We start from the raw sequence: 21076 nt of genomic DNA, 5'->3' as shown, positions 1-21076 counted from the left end.
TTGAGATTTTTACCATAACAGACCCTAATCTACGAGCATTTGTTTGATGTGCACTTTTTGGTATGAATTAGCATGTTTAATAGGTACTAGCATGTAATAGGTTTTATCATGTTTACTTCTTACTATATCCCGTAAGATGCTCAATGAGTCTATGCTCGTATTCTAGGGAGACAATAACCATATTCAACTAAATGAGCATGTTCATGTGTATACTCATTAAATGTAATTGAACATGTTTAGTTTTGTGAGCTTGGTTATTGAAGCGTGCCCATCTGCTGTGCTTTTGCTATGACGCTGCTGCACTTTTCTCCCTTGCTGCTGTGTCCAGACAAAGCCTAAAAATGTCCCGTTTTTATCAATAAATCGAGAATTCAATACAAATTTAGGAATTTTTTGGATAAATTTTGAACATTTTCCTTTTAAAGACTCGGGTTGAAGCCCAGGACTGAATTTTTCTAAGGAATTTCAATTATTTTCTGCATTCCTAGCTTATTGTTTGTTTGTGCTAATTTAGACACGCAATTGCGTATAAGTCATAGTCACTATGAGTAATGACTCATTTTCTAAAAATTACAATGTTGTCAACGTTTCTGTATCAAAAACGAGATGCTCTTATCTCCCACTTAGCAAACACTTAGATACATTAAGAGCACTCTACCCCAAAGCAGACGTAAATCGGCTTTTTACGTGAATCGAGTTTTTCTTATATCAAATCAAAAGAATAATCGAAACTATTGAGAACCTTATCAAATTTTTAAAGCACAACCGTCAAAATCTCCACGTTTCATAATCCAGCAAAGCACCAATTCCCCAATTATAAGACTTATCTCATTTTTTGGTATCATTTTCCTCATTCTTGAAATCCAAAAACAAAACTCACTGCGCGCCAGACATAACAATCTTTTATCACCCGGTAAGAAAAAATATCACCTGGATTTCTAATTTTTTAAGTGCCTTAAAACACACATGGTTCATCATGATAAGTCATTGTTACGTTAATAACCACTTCGGTTAACGTAATCAATTCATTGTTGTCATGATAAAAAATAAGCAGCTATATAATTTTTTAAAAGAGTTTATTCCTTCCTTTATTTGAGATTGTAGCTTAATTGTAAACTTCAGTTAGTTGTGAGCCATGAAGGGGTTAACAATTTTATTATTTGCACTTGCAGCACATGCGAGTGTCGTTGATATTATTAAAACAGATGAGAGAGATAATGTAGATTGGTGGGAAAATGGAGTTTTCTATCAAATTTATCCAAGATCATTTAAAGACTCAAATAATGATGGAACTGGTGATATTAAGGGTGTTACATCGAAACTTCAACATTTGAAGGATTTGGGAGTTACTGGTATGGAATTTAGAGTCTTGAGGCTTAGAACTTCACAATTAAATAATTCTTATCTATACAGGAACATGGCTTAGTCCAATTTTCGATTCTCCAATGGTTGATGGTGGATATGACATCAGAAATTATACAAAAGTCAATTCCATCTACGGAACAAATGATGATTTAGTGGAATTATTTACAGAAGCTAAGAAGCTTGGATTGAAGATTATTCTTGATTTTGTAAGTAGCTATGATGCATAGCAGGTGAATTGTTGAGAATCTGAGGAAACTATAGAGTAGACATGAGTATTTAGAGCTTATTTGCTTAGATTAAATGGATTATGTGGATTATAGTAGAAGAATGACCAATAATCTCAAACAGCACAACGTTGGGCACCAGTACGTCGTCGTATTACCGATAATACAGCAAGTTGCTCTAAAGGCACCGAGATACTTGACTTTGACCCATTTTTTTGACGAATAATGCAGATATTGTGTTAAAAATCTGATTTGCTCTGCAAAACATTCAAAATTCTCTCAAAAATTCCCAGCTAAATTTCAGACATCCAATCTCCCAACACACATAATAACTTTAAATTCTTCCACCCTCTAGGTCCCCAACCATTCCAGTAATCAACATCAATGGTTCATCAATTCAGCCAACCGTGTCCCAGGCTACGAAGATTATTACATATGGAGAGATTGTCCCGTACAAAATGGCCAACGAAGACTTCCAAATAATTGGGTATGTATATATAAAAAATCAGCTTGAAATTTGACCTTGCTGATATTGTATACCTTACAGCTTATTTTAATCATATTGTTGAACGATTGATAACGCTATGTAATTTAATTTTTTTTGTTCCTTCTCTCCCTCACTGATTAGATTGCCGTGTTCAATACGCCTATGTGGTCTTATGATCCCCGCAGAAATCAATGCTACTTACATCAATTCACAAAGGAGCAACCTGATATAAACTTGTAAATATAATGAGATTTTTGATACCGAGTAGTAAAAGGATATTCTTTGGTGATTGCGTATGTAGAGAGTACTGAAATTTGATGCAGTACTGAAAGTCTGTAGCATATGGTTGGGAAAATTTTGATGATGACCAAATGACCTTTCATTTCTGTTTCCAATTCTCATATTTCCATCCATAAGATTCAATTTTGCTACTCGGTAATTTTATCCATCTTCGTATGCCTCATTAATTAGTTGTATTAATATTATATAGCCGTATGGAAAATGGAAAGACTAAACAAGAAATGTTAGATGTTCTTACATATCCTTTTTGGATCATATGTAGTGAAACGCGGCTCACAGCCTCCCTTGAAGGCTACAGGCAGTAATGTCATCAAAGATGGATTCCACTATAAACTGTAGTTGAATCCTCCCTCGTTAAACTCCCGATAGCCATGAAACGCATATAAACGCGCAGCTATGGATCTTAAGGTCTGCAAAGCTAATGTTTATTTTTTTTTTTTTTTTAATATTATATAGCCGTATGGAAAATGGAAAGACTAAACAAGAAATGTTAGATGTTCTTACATATTGGATGGATCAAGGTGCCGATGGATTTAGAGTTGATGCTGTAAGATTATCTTAAATTGCTGAACTTATCAATATATCAATTCCTTTTATTTCCATCTCAATTCTCAGATTAACCACATGTTCGAGTCTCCAGCATTCACAAATCAAGCCTTAGCTGAGGAAGGACTTGATCCAAATTTATACAACAGTTATGACAACCGATATACAAGAGATTTAGTAAGTAGAATTTATTACTTTAGTGAAATGTATGTTTCATAAGTCCATATGAACTTGAGTGACACAAATGAAAATTGATTCTGTTAAGGAATTGAATGATGGTTTGCAAATAGCAATAATTCGGCGTTATGATACAGTCATGCCGGCAGAGTTGCAAAACTGACAAAACCGTTTTACCACTCTGCATGCCGGCCTGGTCCCGGATTTTGGATCGGTCAAATATCGATTAACCGATTTGTGGTATTCGGAGTTGTTCTTATTAACACCAAATGGCGGCCACACTTATTTGGAAGTCATATGGCTGCCATACGGAGACCGACTAAACTTGGCTTTAATAAATACCGAACAGCACAACGTTCTCACTGCCAATTTAAGACATTCTTGCCAATAGGACATTCCTGAATCGCCAATTTAACGATAAGACGTCAATTAGTCCTAATTGCACTATGAAAGTCGATTCTGACCCTGATTTTGATTCATTTTCATGGCATAAAATAAGGTTCGCTGCATTGTACTGCTCATAACTGAGTCATTCTCGTTTGTGTCGCTTCGGAAAACTATTCCTAATCCAGACATATGAATTTTCAATTTTCTAAATTTTAATTTTTCAATTTTTATTCCAACAGAGAGAATCCTACGAATTCATCTATTCAGCTCGTGAACATTTAGACAATTACGCTAAAGCCAATGGAAATCTTACAAGGTAAGACATCCTCCTATATTTTAATTGAAAAGATTCTAATTACCTTCAAATTTCAGAGTTCTTATGACAGAAGCTTACGCCTCAATCGAACAACAAACCAGATGGTATGGAGTTAATGATACTCTCCGTGGCTCACATATTCCATTCAATTTTGGATTTATTGCTGACATCACAGCTTCATCAAAAGCTGAAGATTTTAAAAAAGTTGTCGACGAATGGATGTCAAATATGCCATCATTTACAATGGGACAGGCAAATTGGGTGCTCGGAAATCATGATAGATCACGACTTCGATCACGATATGGTGATGAGAGATATGAAGGCTTAGCAATTGTATCAATGACGTTACCCGGTGTTGCTGTCGTGTACTATGTGAGATTATTGATATTAATCTGCCTTGATTAATGCAAAAAAAAAAATGGCTAATCCATATTTATTTATTTATATCCTCTTATCAGGGCGAAGAGATTGGAATGAAAGATAATAACGATATCACTTGGGAAGAAACAGAAGATCCACAAGCATGTCAATCAAACAGTTCCATTTACAAGCAATTTACACGTGATCCAGTTCGTACACCAATGCAATGGGACGATACACCATTGGGAGGATTCTGTGAGAGTTGTAAGACATGGTTGCCAGTTCATCCAAGCTACAAGGACATTAATGTTAAGAAACAGACTGGTGATGAACAGAGTACATTTGCACTCTATAAAAATCTCATTGCATTAAGAAAGGAGAAGGAAGTTCTTAAATTCGGTGGACTTGAAACAAAAGTCGTTGGCGGTGGTGATGTTTTTGCATTTGAAAGAACAATGGCTGGCAAGTCGACAATTGTCACACTTCTTAATCTTAGCAAAGACGAAAAGACAGTCAATTTGGCAGATCTCTTACATCCTGATGACTTCACTGGCAAGACAAAGGCAACAGTCTTAATTTCCAACAACAATTCAAAATTAAAGAAATCTGAAAGTTTCTCAAACCTTAATAGTCTTACAATTGGAGGATATGATGGTGTTGTCTTTGAAGTATCTGGTGCCATGAGAGTAGCCACAAGTGCTTTGTATGTTCTTGCTGCTTTCTGGGTTGTTGTTAAGTATGTGCTTTAATTTGTGTTTTTTGATTAGTTGAACTTAGATAGTTTTGTGAGAAAATTATTGAAAAATAAAATTTGTGATTTAAATAGTTCAAAATTATGTGTTTTAAGGAGTTGAGGGTAACATCAAAAGCGCGTTTAGGAGGATAATGGTTTTGAGGATCAATACTTCCCACTTCTCGACCAAATTAATCAATTTTCTAAGGTTATTCATGTAAATAGTTCAAAAACCATCCAAAATTTTTGAGATCCATGCTACAAAAATTCAAACCCCTTCTTTCCTCAAAAGGGCCACATTCTCTATCCCCTGGGTAACATCCAAATTGGCTTATATAGTTGCAACATCCCTGTCACTCTATGACGGTGATAAGCCACCTTGTTTGTAACAGGTCACACCTTGTTGGTAAACCACAACTGAAGAAGCACAAAGCATATTTTTCATGGACGCAATAAAGCAGTGATGGACAACATGTGTGCCGCGACACTCTAGTGAGCTTCCAAAAATTCTTAAAAATGTTATTTTCAGTTCAGACTGTCCACCAAGATGTGTCACCAAATACAAAAGATTGCTCACCACTACATTAAAGTGTCAAGGCTCACAGGTTGTCCACAGGTTGCACACAACTGCTCTACAACTTCCGCATTCTCCGACAAACCCGTAAAGCTTTAATTTTTATATAAAACATATTTTTGAAGTCACATCACAATGTTATCCACAAGACAAAGCAACCGAGTCTAATTGAAATAATTTCAAAGTCAAAAGTCTCTCTTTATTTTCACATAATAAATGTTCAGCCATAAAATAACATCCTACCCTCATTTTAACCCTCAAAAAAAAAAATTCTTTCATTCTCTTCTTCATACACTTTGATGATAACAAAACCACACATGACCATCGAATGAATAATGAAAATTTTCTGGTTCCTATATTTTCTAAATTTTCCATAGAAGCTGAGAAATATGGAAAAAGTTGATTCTTGTTGCTTAATTTGCTGCAGAATATTGTATTACTTTGACGTTATTTTATCATGTTCTATTCATATGGATATGTAAATTTATGGCTAGATAGGTTTGAATTTATATAAAAAAAGATTCCTCAAATGTTCAAATTCCAACATTTCTGTATTTGAGGTCTACAGGTTAGCCAAATATCTATTATTGAAAACTTTTTGAGTTGCAGAACTTACATGAAGCTTCCAGAAAGTTTAAATGAAGCTCAAGGCTTAGACACTTGATGGAAATTGAAGGAATTCCAATTTTTCGATGGAAATTCCAGAAAATTGTGCAGCAGAGCTTGAAGTCGACTCAGATTTTGTATGGAAAAGTCGATTTGAGTCTATTCGAGTCGACTTCAAGCTCTCCTGTACAAGTTCATCATTTTTTACAACTTTCTCTGCCTTCCTGAAACACTATCCATCTATTAATGCATAACGAACATAAAATCAGTTCATATGATGAAGAACAAATGATGTAAAATGAGAAGGCATATAATAGAGTAAAAATACATTTCCAGAAAGATGAAAATGTACAAAGAGGATATTATGAAACCAGAATAATATTCGACCTCTATATACTGAATAATATTTATTCCTCATTTTCCCTTTTATCATATTTCTCGGAAATGTATAAATCCAAAATGTTTTATTAGCATATTGATAATATTCTGATGAATATTCTCGATAAAAGTGATGATTTTGATGTGGTTGATAGGTCAAGGAGAGTTTTGGGCAAGTAGTTTGTTACGTTTTAATGGAGGGAGAGTCCATTAGTGATGTCTATTGCTTGAGCAGACAACGAGCATGCACATGAAGATGTTCACAACTTTGAGCATACTCGATTATATTGATTGATTGAATATTAATGTCTGCAAAAGTAAATCGTCGAATTTTTGAATCAATTCATCTTTTTTCGGCTCAATTATTGAGCTTTAAGCAATTTTAGAACCCTTTTCCTTATCCTAAATACTAATAGGCCATCATAAGATCCGGATAGATTCGAGCAATTCTTCCGCTTTACATCAAAACCGGAATCCCTCATTTCCTTCAAAAAGTTAACTTTCCCGAGCAGCACGGCACAGTGAACCGAATTTTTGCCGTAAAAATGAATCGAAGTTAGCCGTCATGGTGCTGTAATGGCAATTTTTCGTCTTAAGCCCACCTTAAGATGTGAGTCTCGCTCTTAGCTAACTCTGCTCTTGAGAACATGCTCTTTACCTTCTAGGGACCGTTATTACAGACACGTAGCGGTGTCTATCACTTACGAGCAAACAGACTGAAAGAGGAGACAAAACAAGTCCTCAAAAAGACAACGAGCATGCCTTCGAGAGCTTGCTCACATTGAACAAACTAGATGAAGATGCTCGTCAATTTTGCTCATGCTTTACCCTGCTTTTGAGTGTACGCTCTTTGTCTTCTAAAGACCGTTATTACAGTGACGTAGCGGTGCCCTATACCTAACAGACAAACCAACTGAATGAGGATATCGATCAAATTATGTTGTTCGGGTCTTCAAGATTATTTTCTGATTGGATGATAACTTTGTCATTGTCATGATTCATACATATTTTATGAGCTTTTTGCATTTAGTTTTTTTTCCTTTTATTTGTTAGAAATGTTCTTTTATCTGCTTTTCTACAAATGGACAGCACGTACATGTATGATATATAATATCTGTTAACAATGGAGACAAAAGTGAATGCTTTTGATAAATAAATGATATGTACATGAGTGAGGATTGTGTAGAAAAAAATATGAAAATCAATGTTGATGAATTTTGAGTAAGATTTAGACCCCCTCTTCTTCACATATACCCTAGCTTAACCCCAGCTCATACTTTAATAGCTCTTCTGATGATTTTGGTGCATCAAAAGGCAAAATTTTCTGATTTTTATTCTAGTTTAGATTTAGTTTTCTGACAATTGTTGAGGTGGATGGAGAGACAGGGTTAGGTGGTAGGAGGGGTTGATTCAAAATTATAATGACTACTTATGCTTATCTCGAGTCACATAAAGCGTCGAACCGCATTTTCTCGCCATAAAAATGAATCAAAATCATCCATTACGGTGTCGTCGGAGTAATTTCGAGTATTGCCGTTTATACAGCAACTTAGTGATGTCCTAACAAAAACACTGTATAGTTCGGGTAAAAATATGTCAAAAAGTATCCGAGTATAAGGAAAAATTAAAAAATATCCTTTCATAAATCAACCCCGACTCAATAAATTACACTAATATTGATGACAAGCAGCTGGTGCAAAAATAAGAAGAACCAAGGTCAACATGATAGAAATATCAATACGAATAATAAGGAACGAATCCAAATAAGCTTGAAGCGAAATAAAATACATGAAATATTACACAACGTTGACAAAATCCCCATTTAGTATCATGTGAGCGGATTGAAAGCTCTAAAAACAGTTGGATGAATCGTGAAGCTTTCCTCAACCAATTTCCCCTTTTTTCGCATCTTTTTCTTTTGATTGATTGAGTCTCTTTTAGGAAAATTGATCGAAAAGAATCGTTTTCAATTGCTTTTTTGAGAAATTGTGCCTTTTCATGGTCGATTATGTCGCACAAAATTGATTGTTCTTTTTAGTTTTTTAAGTCGTGTGAGACATCCACATAGGAAAGTTAAATGTAAAGGATTAGAAATTAGACGAAAGGGATCAAAAAGTATTTTTTGGGTAAGATTGGTATTTTATTGATTTATAAAGGATTTTTTAGTGCTGTCCAATCTTTGATCATCTGATTTTAAAAGTCAAGCATCTGATAAGTTCCGGATAGAATCAAATTTTTTTTGAGGGTTGCTTAAAAGTTGTTGAAAATTACGTGACATTTGAGGGCAATAACTTGTTTATCGAAACATTTACTGAGTGATTTTTTGAGGACGATTAGATTCTTCTAGGAAATGAGAGCGGGACTCTCTTGAAAAGGGTACAAAAATTACTGTAAAGTTGACCTTTATAATACCAATGATGAATTCATCATGGTCGGCAGAGGATGTTAATAGTTTAGAAAATTATTTTTGGTTGTGGACAAATGTTATCGGAAAAGTTTTGATATAATTAATTAGTTTTGGGATATTTTAGAATTTTTTAGATGTGAAGAGATCACTTGGGTGGACAAGGAACTGATGAAATTAGAGACAATAGCGAGAAGAAAGGTATTTTTTAGGCAAATCGGCTAATTGAATCTAATCATTCCAAAATGGCCTTATGCATGCAACTCTGAATTGGTATGAGATTTTGCGTTTACATTCAGCACCATGCTAGAGACATGATGGAGTGATACAAGATTTTGGATCTATTAACCGACTTGTGCTATTCGGGTTGTATGTATAGTTCTCAGAACAACGACTAATGCTGGGAATATACAATGTCATCTAGATACGACTAGTGGTCCCAATAATTAGCTATACAGCTAGTGAAACAGCAACCTATCCACTCTAAAATATTGTGTTTGCTGCTGAAAATTACCAGATTATTCCTGACGATAGATATAATACATATTAAGCGTTAGTGCTAGTCAGGGATGTGGAACGATGAGCAACAAATCTTGAAGATGGCGTTGTCAAGTCATGTATACGAACGTCCTGATAGTTGCTTTTACAATTTCATTATCATGATGTGTTGATAGGAACTGATCAAAAATTCAAAAATTATCAAAAAATGATCAAAAATCAATGTAAAATTGATAAAGATGCCATTGATCAGTTCCATTTCCTATGTTTTGGTATTGTTCACAAAACTACTCGAGAATAGCTCGAGATTAATAAAAATGATTTATTAAATGCCTAGAGTGATTCACTTTTCTGCGTGAATTCAATTTACCTCAACATATCTCTAATCTAAATCTAAATGACATCCAAATTGTCACCATTATTCTTCTTGTCCCATTCTCATAAAGTCAAATCTCAAGAGGCTCTTGAAAAATTAGTCCACAATCCCAAACAGTTGTCCATTTTTCCATTTTTTTATTGACCGAAATTCCAAACTATCTAATCAGTATTCAGCACTCAAACTTGAGTATATTAATTTATCGTCATACGAAAATTCGACTCTAATCAAAATTCATGACATCATGATAAGAAAATGACTTTCACAAAAAGTAATAAGAAGTAAAATGTGTCATAATTCGGACTTTTAATGATTCCAATAGCAATCAATAAATGAATTATGTCATTAACGCCTACAAACAATTTACGAATTTCAACAACAAACTGTAATAATCATAACAATTTTTTGTGGTTATCGTTCAAGGATTTTTCAAGTGGTTGAGCGAACAATAAGCTGTTAATTTTGGTGCCTTTATGGACATAAACATGAAAATTGAGTAAATAAATTTCACTTTAATGTCGCCACTAATTTGATGTTAAAAAATTCATTTTTGTATCAAAATTACAATTTTTTTCGTTGGTCAAATAATAAAAAAAGGCATTTGAAGGAAGTTAGAGCTGAAAACTTTTTCTGACCTTTTTCTTGTAAATTGGATGCGAGAAAAATTTTTATTCCTCATAAAAAGGTTCATGTAATGAATGAGACTGAAAGAACACAGAAAAGTGAGATAAATGATGTACTCTAATTTATAATTGGGCTGCTTTTTTTGCTCGTTTTGTGGTTACAAATTGTTTTGACTTTCAAAAAAATTTCAGACATGAATTTTTAATGAGTGGATTATGAGGATGCTTTGGAGATGGAAGTTTTAATTTCAATGTTGTGATGATCCTGAAGTTGAGGTAATGCTTTTGAAGAGCTTGTTATTTTATTAAGGTTTATGTAATGCTTAAGTACATTCGAAGTGGAATTAAATGAAGTTTGTGGAATTTTTGAGCTCATTACCCGAATACTACAAGTGGGGTAATCTATTCCGGTCTATTCCAAGCCGGGTAAATCAGGCACTAAACCGGTGTGACTCTGACATGGTATCGAATTGAGTTCAAATTCGGCCCCACACCAGAGTGAGCATGTCAGATTCATCATGACGGATTCAATACGAATCCGGTAACAAGTAAGAGTCACGCCAACCTGGATTAGAATTTTTGATCGATTAACTGATTTTTGCTATTCCAGAATGCGTCAATAGTTCCAATGGAAATAAATTTAAATGCAAAACTGCAATTTTTAATATGATCTGTACTTCCTTCCTGACAAATAAATCATACTTCAGTTTAATCGTTTAGAAATTGAAATTTACTGTTTTTGTCCCAATGTTTTGGCTTGGTTTTGGCATTACTACGTCAATATTGAATGAGCGTCGATATGGAGGTATGACTTCACAAGGCTGAATCGAGATCAAAATATCACAGGATTGTCCCGATGTCGAGACATTAGAAACTCTTACATTCTTGTCTTGAAATATCAGAAAGCCATACATAGTACCGACCTTATGTTTCCCATACATTTGCTTATTTTATCCTGCAAAATAGTTAGTTGATGGGAAAGCAGTAGTCGGCGATAGAGCTAGTTTTAGGTTACATCTGAGGAAGGTCATGGATCACAATTGATCTGTATGGCCATGGTCATATGGACAGCTTTTCGTAGTATCCTTAGCTATAAGCTAGAGCTTGGTTTACAATAAATAAGCCCATATATGCTATTTCAAGGACGGCATCGCTATTTCATTGAGACATCAATTATTTTCATTCTTTAACGTTCTCAACGATAATTTGAAGTGAAATATCGAATTGTGTGCCATATCAGTACTGAAACTACTTGAAATTTATGAATCCAAGCGGTACTCGTTCTAAATCTCCTCCAAAATCTGTCTTACACGTTACCAATGGATTAAATGTTAACTTTAATACAAAACAAGTTTCAGGCATGGATTATAATACAAATAATTAGCATATAGAAAATTATATTCATCGTAAAAATGCTCATAAAGGAAGGAATTACAAAAAGATAATAATGATGCTGACGAAAATTAAATTATAAGAAAAAATCTTGTCGTACACAAAACGCCCATACATGAACTGATAAGCCTCATAAGCTCAAAAATAACAAACGAAAAATAATTAAATTAGTCCTTAAGCGTCAATATGATGATAAGACAACAACATGCTGTAGACCTGTGACAAGAGCTTTTCGTTTAAGCTGTTCGTGCTAAGCAAGAGACACTTGATTACTTGATAACATGTACACGAGTTATCGCGGAGATAAAAAAAAAGTTCTAAAAATTTTGTAATTCCTATAAGTTGTTAGGCTGTTATTATTGACTATTTTATGATTCATAGACACGCAAAGTAGTCATGTTTTGACAAGCAGTTACTTATCAAAAATTAATGTCAAATTTAATGATAAGATACGTAAGTCAATCAATCTAACACTTGCTTATTGGTATTGTTTAATTGTGTGTTTTTAATCACAATTAGTTAATAAATTTTAACGGATTATTTGATATTATTTAACCACTTTTGAGGGGATTAAAATGCTTGCTTGAGGGAAAAATATTAGGAATACTTGAAATTTTGTTATTGTTGTTAGTTCCTTTCGGTTATAGTTATTTGTTGTTGACAAACTGTGGACTTTTCCGTACTTGCAAATTGTAATTTTCGAACAGGATTCCTGAAAGGCACAATGTGTTCGCTAGAATACCTTTACATCGCTGTATTAACAGTAGGATGCGAAGATTCCCTGACAGGACTGTGATGACTGAGTCCATCTCTTTATTCTAGGGCATATAATGAAGATTACTTTATTTTGCTGTAAAATAGGTCAAAAACAGTCATCATGTTGCCGTCATGGTACCTTCTCATCTTGCCGTCAACAAAAGAGGTAGATGCATTGACCATTGAATTCTTGAAATCTCTATTAGCATATTTTGTCGTGGATATTTGTCCAAAATTCTAAAAAATGCGCCTTAAACTTCTCAATTTTAACAAACTCTAATAATTTTCATCTTAATCCTCTCATTATCTAATTCTCTAGAAACATTCATTTATCAATTTTTATTGCCCATTGATAAATCACCACAATCTTAAACTACTTAGCAGAGGTACTCAGCAGATTCGATGAAAAATTGAAAAACAATTAGTTGGTTTAATTGCTTGCTTGCTATTGCATAAATCGGACGGAAGCAAAAAGTGGCTATGAAGCAAGTTCTTTTAATTTTCCTTGTAGTTGCAAGTGTTGCAATTGCACAGGACAAGGACTGGTGGGAAACAGCAAATTTCTATCAAATTTATCCAAGAAGTTTTAAGGATTCTGATGGCGATGGTGTGGGAGACTTGAGAGGAATTATTTCAAAATTGCCATACTTGAAGGAATTAGGTGTGACAGCAACATGGTTGAGTCCAATTTTGAAAAGTCCTCAAGTAGATTTTGGCTATGATATTCAGGACTTCTTTAATGTCGATGAAACTTTTGGTACAAATGAAGACCTGGAAGAGATGTTTGCTGAAGCTAAAAAATTGGGAATTAAGATTATTATGGACTTTGTGCCAAATCACACATCAGATAAACATGAATGGTTCATCAAGTCAGTAGCTAATGATACAGAATATTCTGAATATTATGTTTGGCATAACGGTCAACCAAATCCCCAAGGAGGCAGAAATTTACCACCAAATAATTGGGTATGAAAAAATTAATTCCGATTTTGATTTTTAATTGAATTTTTTAATGAATTTAGCAAGCTGTTTTTGCCACACGTGCATGGACATGGAATGAACAACGTCAACAATATTATTTGCATCAATTTGCTGCTGGTCAACCTGATCTCAATTATAGAAATCCAAAAGTTGTTCAAGCCATGAAAGATGTTTTGACACATTGGATGAGGAAAGGAGCTGATGGCTTTAGAATTGATGCCGTATGTACTTAAGCTTCATACTCTTTGAAACATTAAGGACTAATTTCCTTTATTCTAAATAACACAGATTAACCACTTATTTGAAGTCGAAGATTTGAGAGATGAACCATTGACGGGATGGACTGATGACCCCAATAATTATGGTTACACGCATCATCATTATACAAAGGATTTGGTATGTACATAAGTCGCACGATCAAAATTCTTATCAGTCTAGCTTTTATACTCCACTTAAAACTATATCTCTAAAATTATGTTTCGATAGTAAATGACGTAAAAGTCAAGAGATATCAAAAGTGAGTTGATAGTACATAATTCTACATACTTAAGAGCCACTCATTTATTACGTAACTAAATAACGAACTTAGTGAGGGAAAAAGGGTGCTTGAGATTTTGAAATACCATAAAGTTATCAACAAAGGGGGTCGGGGATGTCAAAGATGTCTTGAGATCATTAAAATAATGCCATAAGATCATATGCATTTTCTGATATCCATCAAACATTTATATAGTATTTTCTCAAAAGCTATCCAATACTACCACAAGAATCTAATTGAAAAAATCTATTTTTGCTCTTTTCCATGATTCCAAATTTCCAAATTTAAAGGATGAAACATACAACATGATTTCACAATGGAGAGAACTCATTAATAAGTTCAATGAAGAGAATCCAGGCAGCACAAGAGTATTATTTACGGAAGCTTATGCAAATTTGACCTTCACCATGAAGTATTACTACGATAATGAAGGAAAACCTAGAGCACATTTCCCATTTAACTTCCTCTTGATTGAAAATCTTAGTGAACAATCAACAGCTAATGATTTTAAGGCAAGAATCGATGAATGGTTTGATGCATTGCCTGCTGGTGCAACTTCTAATTGGTAAGCATAATTAATGTGTTCAAGACGTCATGAATCAGTTGTCATGGTGTCAGGTGTTGGAACCCTGACAAACAAGGAAGAGCTGCTTGGGTTGATTTATATATCTATATTGTGAAAATCAGTACTTCATTATCATTTTATTCTAAATATCCCTTAGGGTTCTTGGAAATCACGACAAGCCACGATTTGGATCACGCTATGGAACTGAAAGAATTGACGGAATGTTGATGCTTTTACTTTTATTGCCCGGTGTCGCAGTCACTTATAATGGTGATGAAATCGGAATGTTAGATTATCGTTATGGAATTTCATGGGAAGACACAGTCGATCCACAGGTATGATTTACTATAAAAAAATGGAAATCCCGATTGCATGTCAAACGTTTCTTTAATTTTCAGGCATGCAACACAAATGATCCAATGAATTATGTATGGCCATCTAGAGATCCCGAACGTACACCATTCCAATGGGATGCATCTCCAAATGCAGGCTTTACAACAGGCAACACGACATGGTTACCAGTAAATGACAATTACAAAACATTGAATTTGGCAGCACAACGTGAAGATGAAGACAGCTTTTTCAAGTATTATCAACGCTTGTCAACTCTCAGAACTGACAAAATCTTCCAAAATGGAGACTTTAAATCCCATGCATTTAATGACAAAGTATTTTCATTCAAACGAACATACCAGAATGAAACGTACGTCGTCCTCATTAACTTTGGAAGTGCTCCACACACAGTAAAAGTTAATGATTTGAACGTGAACTTCCCAGAACATGCTGAAGTTGTTGTTGGTGGATCACGATCATGCAACAATGCTGGTGATATTTTGACCACAAATGCAGTGACATTGAAGGCATTCAATGCTATTGTTATTAAGCCATATGTACCAACAACTGAGCCAACAACAACTGAGCCAACAACAACTGAGCCAACAACAACGAAGCAATCAACAACTGGGACACCAACAACTACTCCAGGATCAGCAAGTGGTGTTATTTCCAGTTTGATTCTAATGATTACTGGAGTCTTATTGAGTAGATTTTAATTCTTTTGATCGTTTTCATTTGAAAATTGTAGCTTAAATAAAAAATATTTTGATTCAAAATATTGAGTAACTTGAAGTTGTTTATGGACTTTCCTGCACTTGACTCATATTAATCTCTTCATTATCTAATTCCCTAGAAATATTCATTTATCAATTTTTATTGTCCATTGATAAGTCACCACAAATACTTTGATAAGGCACTCATTCGATGAAAAATTGGAAAGCAATTAGTTAGTCCAATTGCTCGATTGCTATTGCATAAATCGGACGGAAGCAAAAAAGTGGCTATGAAGCAAGTTCTTTTAATATTCCTTGTAGTTGCAAGTGTTGCAATTGCACAGGACAAGGACTGGTGGGAAACTGCAAATTTCTATCAAATTTATCCAAGAAGTTTTAAGGATTCGGATAGTGATGGTGTGGGTGACTTGAGAGGAATTATATCAAAATTACCATACTTGAAGGAATTAGGTGTGACAGCAACATGGTTGAGTCCAATTTTGAAAAGTCCTCAAGTAGATTTTGGCTATGATATTCAGGACTTTTTCAATGTCGATGAAACTTTTGGTACAAATGAAGACCTGGAAGAGATGTTTGCTGAAGCTAAAAAATTGGGAATTAAGATTATTATGGACTTTGTGCCAAATCACACATCAGATAAACATGAATGGTTCATCAAGTCAGTAGCTAATGATACAGATTATTCTGAATATTATGTATGGCATGACGGTCAACCAAATCCCGAAGGAGGCAGAAATTTACCACCAAATAATTGGGTATGAAAAAGTTAATTCTGATTTTGACATTTAATTGAATTTTTTAATGAATTTAGCAAGCTGTTTTTGCCACACGTGCATGGACATGGAATGAACAACGTCAACAATATTATTTGCATCAATTTGCTGCTGGTCAACCAGATCTCAATTATAGAAATCCAAAAGTTGTCCAAGAAATGAAAAATGTTTTGACACATTGGATGATAAAAGGAGCTGATGGCTTTAGAATTGATGCTGTATGTACTTAAACTATGGAACTGCTTAAAATACTAACTAATATTGCTTAACATTTTCTGGATTCTATATCGTGCAGATTAACCACTTGTTTGAAGTCGCAGATTTTCGCGATGAGCCATTGACGGGATGGACTGATGACCCCAATAATTATGGTTACACGCATCATCATTATACGAAGGACTTGGTATGTACAAAGCTAGTTTAGAATTTAGACTTTGAGGAACTTTACATTTCCAAGAATAATATCCATATTAAACGGAATTGTGAATTTCCTTATTTTGTGCTTTAATTACACATTAAGTCACACGATGATAATTTTAATCAGTCTACAGCTTTTATAATCCACTTAAAAATATATCAATAGATTTATGTTTTGGAAGTAAATGACGCAAAAGTTGAGAAATATCAAAAGTGTGTTGAAAATACGTAATTCTACTTTAAATTAAAGAATATTTTTGTTTTGTCTTCCTTCATGACATATTACTTCCAAATTTAAAGGATGAAACATACAACATGATTTCACAATGGAGAGAACTCATTAATAAGTTCAATGAAGAGAATCCAGGCAGCACAAGAGTATTATTTACGGAAGCTTATGCAAATTTGACCTTCACCATGAAGTATTACTACGATAATGAAGGAAAACCTAGAGCACATTTCCCATTTAACTTCCTCTTGATTGAAAATCTTAGTGAACAATCAACAGCTTATGATTTTAAGGCTAGAATTGATGAATGGTTTGCTGCATTGCCTGCTGGTGCAACCTCTAATTGGTATGGATTAGGAATTTATTCAAACGGCCCTGAATCAGTTGTCATGGTGCCGCCAAAGCAGATTCGCATCGTGCCATAAACACGACGATTTAGCGGCTTAATTTATATATCTTTATTGTGAAAATCAGTACTTCATTATCATTTCATTCTGAATATCCCTTAGGGTTCTTGGAAATCACGACAAGCCACGATTTGGATCACGCTATGGAACTGAAAGAATTGACGGAATGTTGATGCTTTTACTTTTATTACCCGGTGTCGCAGTCACTTATAATGGTGATGAAATCGGAATGTTAGATTATCGTTATGGAATTTCATGGGAAGACACAGTCGATCCACAGGTATGACTCAATATTAAAATTAGGAATCCCATTGCATGTCAAATGGTTCTTTAATTTTCAGGCATGCAACACAAATGATCCAATGAATTATGTGTGGGCATCTAGAGATCCCGAACGTACACCATTCCAATGGGATGCATCTCCAAATGCAGGTTTTACAACAGGCAACACGACATGGTTACCAGTAAATGACAATTACAGAACATTGAATTTGGCAGCACAACGTGAAGATGAAGACAGCTTTTTCAAGTATTATCAACGTTTGTCAACTCTCAGAACTGACAAAATCTTCCAAAATGGAGACTTTAAATCCCATGCATTTAATGACAAAGTATTTTCATTCAAACGAACATACCAGAATGAAACGTACGTCGTCCTCATTAACTTTGGAAGTGCTCCACACACAGTAAAAGTTAACGACATGGACGTGAACTTCCCAGAGAAATCAGAAGTTGTTGTTGGTGGATCACGATCATGTAACAATGCTGGTGATATTTTGAATACAAATGCAGTGACATTGAAAGCATATAATGCTATTGTGATTAAACCTTATTCATCAACTGCTCCAGGTACAGCAAGCAGTGTTATTTTGAGTTTGATTCTAATGATTGCTGGTGTATTCTTGAGTAGATTTTAAATTTTCTGACATTTTTATATGAAAATTGAAGCTTAAATAAAGGAAATTTGATTTAAAATCTTGACTGCACTGGATGTGCTACAAATAAGAACATATCGTAATCCTTTCCATCCCCAACCAAAATCTGCAACATTTAAAAGCAAATAATCAAATTATTCAAATAGCTTACCAATTACATAAGAATATCCATCTAGCGTAAGTACACATTTTCGTGTCGCTGGTCCGCTAGGTAATATACTAGTCGGATGTCGTGGTGGACGTGTTGCTAAAGCTTGTCCACGATTGCCAACAATCTTTCCCGGATCCGAAACACATTTATGTACCAAATCCTTTCCCGCACCGCCACTATCACTTTGACCATTACCATACTCTTGTTCATCGTCACTTGAATCACCCATAACGTATTTTATGTTCCGTCCTTATTTTATTAGTATGGATGGATTATTTTACAGATATTTTGTTTTTGTGTTCACGAGGATTTGGTTTCTTATTGGATACAATAAAGTGTTTATGACACTTATGCAGTTTCTAGTCTTGATACAATGGAGGACGTTCCTCCTACACAAAAAAGTAGTAAATTTTAAGCTCTCTTTGCTTTCTGTCCTCTAATATCACTTCAATTCAGTTCCAATAAAATATTTACAGTCTTTTTTATGTCTCATATCTACTTATATCTATATCCAATGTTCCGTTTCTATTATTTTTCGTCTCGAGCACGATTCGAACAATAGATTTTGAATTTCCGTACCCGAGCAACCAACCAAGCTGATAAAAAAAAACTTCTTCCTTTTGCCTTTTTTATTGTTGATATTTAAATGATGGAAATATTTTCTATATTAAAAGCTCATTCACTGCCATATCTCAATTATATTTATTATTTTTTTTTTTCTGCTTAGTAGCTAATCAAGAATAATAAGAAAATGTTGAAGATGAGAATTTTTATTAAATAAATTCCTTGTGAGAATTTTGTGCTTGAATGTGAAATGTTCTTGATTCAATGTCAAGTTAATGTTGAGTTTATTAAATTGGAAGGTGCGAAAATGCCTCTAAAGAATTTATCTTTGTGAATCGAAATTAATTGTTTTCATGGAATCTAATGGAAAATGTTGTAAGTCATCCAAACCCAGAGCTTGGTGTCGACTAAAATTTCGTATGGAGTCGAGTCGACTTGAGTCTATTTATTCATTTAAAATCCTAGTCGACTTCAAAATTTACCCGATACTATTCCTGAAATTTGCATTACTCTAGTACCCAGGCAGCTTACACCACAAAATCTTTAATGTTTGACTTAGGAAACATTACAAAATTGCAAAATGCTTTTAATAGCATTTTTAGATCCCCTCTTCCTCTCCCGTATTTCCCCGTAAGACATTGTATTCCATTACAAAATTGTAATCCCCCCTCAATCTAAGCTTTACGTAATATATTGACTTTCCAGTAATTAGTAAGTGTTAATGCAGGTTAATTACCCAATACTAGCAAATAATCAAGAACTGTCCTGAATACCTTTCATCATTCGATTATGGCTGAGTAAGATGTTAGTGAATCAGAAGTAAATGTGCTTTTGCTTCTCCCTTCCCATCATTGATCTAATCGAATTCCCATTGTATCTACAGCCAATATCTCAAAAAAGATTATTCCCATATGATATTTAATAAAACTTTTAAACATTCATCTTTTGCTGCTCATTTCCATACGAAAACAAACAATAATATTTCAAAACAACATATTTTTATGACGTCATGTGAAATTAATTTTTGTTTTGATAGCTTATCATCATCGACTCAATATAGAATGTTTAGTAAGTTGAGTGAACAGCTTAATACAGTTGTGGGCAACCTGTGGGGCGCCAAAATATTTTGGAAATGCCATCAACCGTACATCATATGCGGTTTCGGTTGAGGCTTACTACCAAGGTATGCCACGAAAAATAAAAGGTTGTCCACCACTGGCTTAATATATTTTTGAGAGGTAAATAACATCAATGTGATAATTTTTTGTTTTGCTTTATAACTACTTATTGATGCGTTAATTGTAAGAATAAGCAGCTAAAATTAGAATTTAATCAATATTATAAATGTGATAATTATAAATTTATGTTAGACATTTATTGGAAAATTTTGAGATGCTGGTTATGCAATGGACAGCAATCGGCCTTGTATTTTTGAATGTTTTGTGTATTTTGGAGCTTTTTTATGAGTTGATATAGACAATATTACGGAAATAATATACCTAAATAGCTTGATCGGTCATTGCACTACAAATATCGATTGTTTAGCTTCTAAATTGAAGATACTGCAAGCTCAGAGCGCTTTAGTGTTAAAGTCTAGTCGAGCCAACTCAATTTTAACAGTGCCGACTTTAAGCTCTGCTTTAAACTTCAACCTTGAAGTCATCTTCCCGAATTTTAAATAATATTTTTGTAGATCTCACAAATTTTTCGATTAAAAAAATAATACATCCATAATAAAGCCTATTCCCGCATGAATGAAGATTTAATCAACTCTTCTTAAGCTTCCATCATCTCAGGGACGTAGTTAGGCCTCTTGGTGTAAGTCGTGATTCTGAAACTAACATATTCTACTCTGCTGAAGTCATGACACCCCCCAAAAAATGTCCTAAATTCCCCACCCTACTTCCACCCCTGCATCATTGACTGCCGCTCACGAAATGAATT

General features: G+C 34.2%; 4 protein-coding genes across 6 annotated transcripts in view; 3 read left to right on the top strand and 1 right to left on the bottom strand.

Moving 5' to 3' along the window:
* Positions 1-19292, bottom strand: part of LOC139097264 (dual specificity calcium/calmodulin-dependent 3',5'-cyclic nucleotide phosphodiesterase 1A-like) — an 89094-nt gene extending 69802 nt beyond the window's left edge. The window contains exon 1 of one of the 3 annotated variants that reach the window (XM_070649055.1): positions 18569-19292. In XM_070649055.1, the coding sequence (XP_070505156.1) occupies positions 18569-18797 (229 nt within the window). In that variant the 5' untranslated portion in view covers positions 18798-19292. The remainder of the gene's footprint in view (positions 1-18568) is intronic. The other 2 variants (XM_070649056.1, XM_070649054.1) reach the window with 2 other exon arrangements.
* LOC139097254 (maltase 2-like) lies at positions 1102-4995 on the top strand. Its single transcript, XM_070649045.1, has 9 exons — positions 1102-1352; positions 1414-1571; positions 1945-2076; positions 2218-2312; positions 2833-2923; positions 2992-3099; positions 3726-3802; positions 3859-4174; positions 4261-4995. Exons 1-9 carry the CDS (start codon positions 1136-1138, stop codon positions 4909-4911), a joined length of 1845 nt encoding a protein of 614 aa, XP_070505146.1. The 5' UTR covers positions 1102-1135; the 3' UTR covers positions 4912-4995.
* On the top strand, positions 12935-15702 carry LOC139097249 (maltase 2-like). Its single transcript, XM_070649037.1, has 6 exons — positions 12935-13468; positions 13525-13704; positions 13772-13879; positions 14312-14586; positions 14744-14921; positions 14985-15702. The coding sequence occupies exons 1-6, from the start codon at positions 12983-12985 to the stop codon at positions 15636-15638; spliced, it is 1881 nt and encodes a 626-aa protein (XP_070505138.1). The 5' UTR covers positions 12935-12982; the 3' UTR covers positions 15639-15702.
* Positions 15866-18461, top strand: LOC139097247 (maltase 2-like). Its single transcript, XM_070649036.1, has 6 exons — positions 15866-16411; positions 16468-16647; positions 16725-16832; positions 17147-17421; positions 17585-17762; positions 17824-18461. The coding sequence occupies exons 1-6, from the start codon at positions 15926-15928 to the stop codon at positions 18397-18399; spliced, it is 1803 nt and encodes a 600-aa protein (XP_070505137.1). The 5' UTR covers positions 15866-15925; the 3' UTR covers positions 18400-18461.
* Positions 19293-21076: the final 1784 nt, after the last annotated feature.

Source organism: Chironomus tepperi, unplaced genomic scaffold, assembly GCF_022539635.2.
Source record: "Chironomus tepperi strain 1889 unplaced genomic scaffold, CSIRO-AGI_Ctep_v1 contig_418, whole genome shotgun sequence".
Taxonomy (NCBI): domain Eukaryota; kingdom Metazoa; phylum Arthropoda; class Insecta; order Diptera; family Chironomidae; genus Chironomus; species Chironomus tepperi.
The sequence above is the reverse complement of the archived record's forward strand: the minus strand, read 5'-3'. Positions and strand labels throughout refer to the sequence as shown.